Here is a 6,701-nt window from a genome sequence, read left to right on the forward strand (position 1 = left end):
TCAAGCAATCCTGACCAGTCGTAGGCCTGAAGACCATTGTAAAGCTTCAGGTAATTGCCATACGCGTATCTAAATTTTTCTGGCACCATCTCACGCACTGGACGAAAAGACAAAAAGAACGACAAGCTAAACGGGCAATGATATTTGTCTATCAGAACAAGAGGATCGCGCATTGCTTGCACGCCGAAAAGAGGCACATTAGATAGAATTAGGTCTAAAATGTTTCCAGCACAGTTCTTCATTGCATTGCATTGATGTAAACCATGGAAATTACTAAAATCAATTAAACATTCGGCTTTTTCTCGAGTTGCTGTGCAGTCACTAGTGACCAAACCAGTGGACCAATCGACCTTAGGAATATTAAAGTCTCCGTAAATGTGAACCTTGTATTTCAAAAAATCGATTTTTTCCCCAATATCTAAGAAATGATCGGTAAAAACGTTAGGAGAAGAATTTGGTGGAAAGTAGTAACAGCCAACTAGATAGTGCGATTTGTCACAAGTAGGAATTTCCAACCACACACATTCTTCGTATGTCTCCAGGTCTGGTCTCCTAAATGCATTTAGCAAAGAACAGCAGGCTATGAGAACTCCGCCCCCGTATTTAATCTTGTCAGAATAGACCCTGTCGGCCCTGAAGACAGCATACTCATCTGTGAAATAAGACGCACTTGAACATGATGAGTTTAGCCATGTTTCTGTCAGGCATATAATGTCATACTCACATTCGTATGCATTCGCGAAGAGAGCTTCCGTTTTTGTTCGCAGCCCTCTCGTGTTTTGGTAATACAGCTTAATTTCCTGTGGCATTTTCGGATGTAGCTAGAGCACCATTAGGGTCATCGAAGCGCCGTGAGGACCACAGCTTTCCAAAGAAAGGGCGAAATACACAACCATCAGGCCACACTTCCGGATTGTTCACAAGCTCAAATAAATGCTCATCCAGAGAAACGTGAAATGAGCAATATGTATCGTACTTCGTTTTGAGTTTCGTGCAAGTAACAACTTTGTCACCTATTGTATTCGCCAAAAGTTCCTGTATGTCCGACGCCGTTGTTGTCGGGTCCAGGCGAGAAACAAATAAGCTTTTCTTCGCCGGTAGTTTGGGCGCTACTTTAAGCATGGATTGCTTAGATGTGCGAAACGTTGCTCGAGGCCGAGAAGGTTGGCTCACCGCTTTCAACGGGCGTGGCAGATGAGTACTCCCGTCCTGAGCAGGAGGCTTCGGAGGAGTTGACCGAGTGGAGCGAAAAAGCATCTACAAGCATCTATGCACAGGGCATGAAAGCATGTTCTGCCTACAGCGGGGTAACTTTGAACACCTGGCAAGCTTAAATGTGCACTGACATCATGCAGCACATGGAAGCCTCTCCTTTATGTCTCAATTTTGCCGCCATTTAAAAGCAGCTGCCAGAAGTCAGCTTTGCAATTGGTTATAGTCGGATTCGCAACCACTTTTTCTCCATATTTAGATCGGTGGCGGTGAACTCCTCTAAATTGTTCGTTTATATTACTTCATGTGCATGTAATTTTGTGTTGTTCTTAAGGCATTGTGTTTGGGAAGGAAGTAGGGCCTCTGTCAAAAGTAAGCAGACAATAAGGTTTGGTTCAAAGTCAAGTAGTGGTGCTCTTACCAATGCATGGGAATTCATTGCTTTGATGCTCCAAGAAATTATGAACACTAATGTGCTGTTTTCATTTTCGTTCGTTTTTTTAGTCTTGTCTTAAATTTTAATTCTTTGATACTATGTTCAGTGTCCTAAACTTAATTTCTTAGTCTGCACTTTTGGTTGCAATAAATAAACAGCTAGGTTATGGGAGAGGATAGTTAAAATATTTGTTATTATAATTGGTTAAAAAAATCTAAAATCAGTCAACATTAACTTAGAGTAGAACTTCACTCTGATTAGCTGCTCGAGGTTGCCTAGGCATTATGGTTTTAGTGTCAAAGCATATTTAACTGTGTTAGTGCTTTATATTCAATTGTAAGTTTGCCTGTGCCATCTGGACTCCGAAATGTAAAGGTCATATACCTCAACTTTTTCACATACCTGAATAAACTTCGAAAATAGTATCTTTTTTCTTTTTCCAACTTTTGGGTGACTAATCATTTCTCTCCAATTTTTCCTGCTCAATCTTTCAAGGCTGGAAATTGCCTGCCCCATCTTGACTGAGTTGAAACTGGGTTTTAACAAGATATCTTCCTTACCTGGCTTTCTGGAACTAGCAACACGGCTTACAATTCTGGACGTAAGGTATGTAGAGTGGCCTAAAACAAACTGCGCACTCAGTTTCAAACATTACAAGCATGAAAACTTTGCATTTGGGTTGAGTGATCACTCCTGGTGCATTAAAATGAATGGTCCAATTTTCACTGTTTTGGTTTTTCGAGTATTTAAAATATGCTAAATTGTAGCTACGGCAACCAGTTTTATTCATATGTCGAAGTGTAAAACACCAAAATTAGTCGTGATAGTAGTGTCGTCAGAGTCTCTTTATAAAGTCCGCTTTACTTAGATGAAGCTGTCGATGCTTCCACCCAACAATGCTTTCAGGAACAACCTACTGAGTGACATACCGATTGAAATGTCATCGCTGTCCAGTGTCAGAGAAGTCAACCTATCATTCAACAGGTGAGCGATGTTACATTGCATATACCTAGTAATTGCACCAGTGCTGGCCACAGTTGCAGTCCCCCAGTGCTGCCTGCGAAATCAGTGCTGAAGTCCACTGACAGTCACACAACACTGTATGGTTGCTGAAAGGGTCAACAGTGGATCCTTGCTGTTTTATTGTTTAGTGGAATAAATAGTGAAGAATAAATAAGGGACGGAAAAGGATAAAAAGAATAAAATGAAATAAAAATTTGTTTACTCCATAATCTACAGGTGTAATGATCCTATAGTTTTACTGCACTGACAGATAACCTGGAACTAGTTTTGCACCAGTGTGCTTGTTTTTGTTTGAATGAAAGCTAGGACATCAACATGTCAGGTGGTTGGCTGGCATTTAAGAAATTAGAGAGAAATAATCACCCCTGCTTTTAATTTCTGGGAAAAAACGGAAATTTATGAATTTATTTCATTCAGAAGAATGCCACTTCGCCAAATATTGAGTGACATGAAATGCCTGACTGCTTAAGTACCAAGCTGTGGGGTTTATTGATCTAAGGAAAACCTTATGTGAAGGAGCGGCTCAACACATAGTGGAATCTCAGTGGCACATATCTAACAGGATCTTGAAAAGGTTTGTATTAATATTTAGAGCAAACAAAATCAATATGCAGAAGCTTGGGAAATGCATTTCCGTAGATATGTTTATGACTGAGAGGCAATGCAGCCACGGCTCACTAGTTGCATGCAGTGAGTACTGTGTGACTGGTAATTGTGATGTTGGCAAGGAACGTGTAGGTCGCAGCGCCCCACAAACTGCTCAAGGTGCATGTAGAACAACTATCAGTTGCAGGAATGATCTCTGGACTGCGCATGGCCAATACAGACTGCTCTCGGTCCATCTGCATGACTAGTGGTCATTAGGTCAAGGGTGTGTGGGCAGCACATAGTGCTGAAGGTTTTCAGTCACAGCTTGCATGTTTGTATGATCCGTGGTGGCATGGGAGAGTGTTAGCACTTGTGTGTGTACGTCTCGCCTTTCATGTCCTTGTCATTGCACTGAAAAACCCTACATCAAGATGAACTACCAACTCGCCCAACAGGAAGTTTTATAGAAAATCTGAAATTCTGCATGTTGTACACAGTGCGTCCCAGCCGGGGACATTAATAAAGTTTTGTCACCTTGTAGTTTGTATCAACCAAGTTCATAACCAGCGAGATTCTGCTGAATATACTTTTTAAGAAATGAACAGTTTTTGGAGGTAAAATTTCTTCTCAATAAAATGAGTTTTAAACAAGTGAGTTTTTTTATAAGCTTCAACACCTAGTGGACTTGTACTAGCCAGTCTTGTCAAAAGCAACCGTTCATTTCTGGCTTGTGACAAGTCTCGCTCATCATGCATGTTGACACTGTGTGTCTGGCTAGCAATGAGCGGGGCTTTTCAACACAGATGTTCAGCCGACAGACAGTCTCAGGGGCACTGAACAACCATCTTGGCTTAAATTTTGTAAAATTAGTCATTCATGAGGCAAATAAAAGCAAAATTAACTTCCTTTTGTTAGGTTTGCATTTTAACTGTGGACTATTTTGCTACTGTTACAATGAGGTTAGAAATGAGAAAATGACTTTTTTAGGACTTTTATTCTGAAAACCAATAAAATCAACACACAAGTCAGTTTTACCATATTAGCACCGGCAGGATGGCGCAGTGGTTATGGTGCTCGAGGCTGGTCCCAAGGATGCAGGACCGAACCATTGGTTTGGAGGCTGCTTTTCGATAGAGGCAAGTAACGAGGTGCTCGTGTGCTGTTGTATGTCAGTGCACGTTAAGGAACTCAAGCTGGTCAAAATTTCCAGAGTCCCACTACAGCGTCTCATAGCCTAGTCACTTTGTGAAGTTAAACCCTGCAAATCAAACCATTTTTATCAAATTAAAAAGATAAAAAATAAAAATAGAACAGAACTATCAGAAACCACTGATGCCACTTGGGGCATGTCTAAACATTTTACAATTTTAATAATAGATGCAATTTTAGCAACTACAACCATAGGAGATCTGAACTCTACATCTAAACCTCATAGTTTGGTTTTGGTTGTAGGGGGTTGAACATCTCGAAGTGGCTCAGGTTATGAGAGACGCTTTAGTGGAGGGCTTAGTATATTTCGACCACGTGGGGCTCTTTAACATGCACTGACATTGCACAGCACATGGGTAATTGCTCTTTGATGGAGATGAAAAACAAGGTGCCCATGTGCTGTGCAATGTCAGTGTATAATAAAGAACCCCAGGTGGTCTAAATTTCCAAAGCCCACCACTACAGTGTCTCTATAGCCTGAGTGGCTTTGGAATATTAAGCCTCTAAAACCTAAAACCAAACATTGAGGTTTAGCTGTGTAGTCCTGGGCTCCTGTTGCAGCTGCTAAAATGCATGAACTCATAAAATCGTTTGCAAAACATTTAAACATGCCCCAACGAGTGGTGTCAGCGATTTCTGATAGTTTTTTGTTTTATTTTGTATTTTTTACTTGATAAAACCAACTTGTGTGGTGATTTTTGTGGATTTCAGAATAATTGTCCTAAAAGTCATTTTGTGAACCCTAACCAGTGATAGCAGGTAAGGGAGGTAAGAGATGGTAGTTGCCTCAGCAAATATTTGGCAAGCACTTCAGCTCCTGGCAGGGAGGCTGTCCCTGATGTGCTGTCATTAGGAATTCTGCCCCTTGTCGTTCTGCAGCCACCACTCTTAAGTTTCCATGTTTTATTTCAGCTTATATTCAACGAAGTCCAGAAGTGCAACATTGTCCTGCTTCTCATTTTGCAAGCATTTGTCCATGGTCCTTCAGAACTTAACTGTGCAACCATATATAGCCACTAAAAATGACACAGGGCTGGTTTCATACACAGATATCTTGATTCCCATCTGAAACTTGGTGGGTTTTATTTTGAAATAAACACAGCGCTAAGAAACAGGACACAGGAAGAAGACAAGATGGGACTGGCGCTGCGCCAGTCCCATCCTGTGTCCTGTTTCTTCGTGCTGGGTTTATTTCGTGATAGTTATAAACCAACTAGCCCAAACCAAGATCCTTCTATTTTGGATGTTGCACAAGAAGAATGACTGCTTTGTGGCATACAAGTTGAGTACTGAGCAGTTTCACTGCAATCTCGGACAGGTTTTCGTGCATTCCCAAAGTCGTGAGCTCCTGGAATATGCTGGAAATTTTGTTCGCATCGGACAACAAGATTGAGCAGCTGGACGTGGCCGAGCTGCAGAAGTTAAAGCACATTACTGTGCTCGATCTCAGGAACAACAGCATACCACACGTTCCTCCCCATATGGGCAACATGCAGCAGCTGAGGTGAGACCTGCTGTTGATTGACTTGAGTGCCAAAGTAAATTTGCATGACTTTTTGGCCACATATGTTCGAGTAGCCGTCCAACTGGTTTTGACTTGCAAAGGCTTATTTCTTGGAGGTGACGTGTTATCTGAAATACTGATCAGTGCTCTGTGTAGTGTTTCCCTTTGCTTATCAAAGTCACATTTGGAATTATTTGTTGCTGTCAGAGCAAGGATAATGTTCCTTGTACTTTGGCTCTGCCTGAGTAGAAACATTGCTGTTTCAAGGCATCATTTATCAACACTCATAAGATGCTCATTTTCTCTTCAACATTGTGCAGAAGCCTTCAGCTCGAAGGAAATTTATTCCGTATTCCAAGGCCAGCTGTTCTAGCCAAGGGCACCGCAGCTCTACTGGAGTTCCTCAGAGACCGCATTCCACGATGAGACTACAGCTGTCATCTGCTTCCTGAGATAAATGGTGTAATTGTTCTTTTCTTTTGTTTCTTTCTTGTATCTCAGCTTTTATTTTTTCTCACCTATTTTGAAACCACAGTTTATTTAAATGGTGACTTCTTCGATGTACCACCTCACTACTACTACCATAACTAGCTGTCACAATTATATTTTTCTAACATTATTTTTTTAGGGTCCACTGGCACTGGAGTTTTCACGTTCATCATCATCATCATCAGCCTGACTATACCCACTGCAGGGTGAAGGCCTCTCCCATATTTCTCCACTTAACCT

General features: G+C 41.3%; 1 protein-coding gene across 1 annotated transcript in view; it reads left to right on the forward strand.

Moving 5' to 3' along the window:
- Positions 1-6,398, forward strand: part of LOC146170835 (leucine-rich repeat-containing protein 40-like) — a 46,967-nt gene extending 40,569 nt beyond the window's left edge. The window contains exons 10-13 of the mRNA XM_084586747.1: positions 2,144-2,254; positions 2,555-2,632; positions 5,787-5,972; positions 6,293-6,398. Of these exons, the coding sequence (XP_084442873.1) occupies positions 2,144-2,254; positions 2,555-2,632; positions 5,787-5,972; positions 6,293-6,398 (481 nt within the window). The remainder of the gene's footprint in view (positions 1-2,143; positions 2,255-2,554; positions 2,633-5,786; positions 5,973-6,292) is intronic.
- The last annotated feature ends 303 nt before the right edge of the window (positions 6,399-6,701 follow it).

The sequence above is a fragment of the Amblyomma maculatum genome, unplaced genomic scaffold (assembly GCF_055883805.1).
Source record: "Amblyomma maculatum isolate TAMU_Amacu unplaced genomic scaffold, ASM5588380v1 scaffold_37, whole genome shotgun sequence".
Classification (NCBI taxonomy): domain Eukaryota; kingdom Metazoa; phylum Arthropoda; class Arachnida; order Ixodida; family Ixodidae; genus Amblyomma; species Amblyomma maculatum.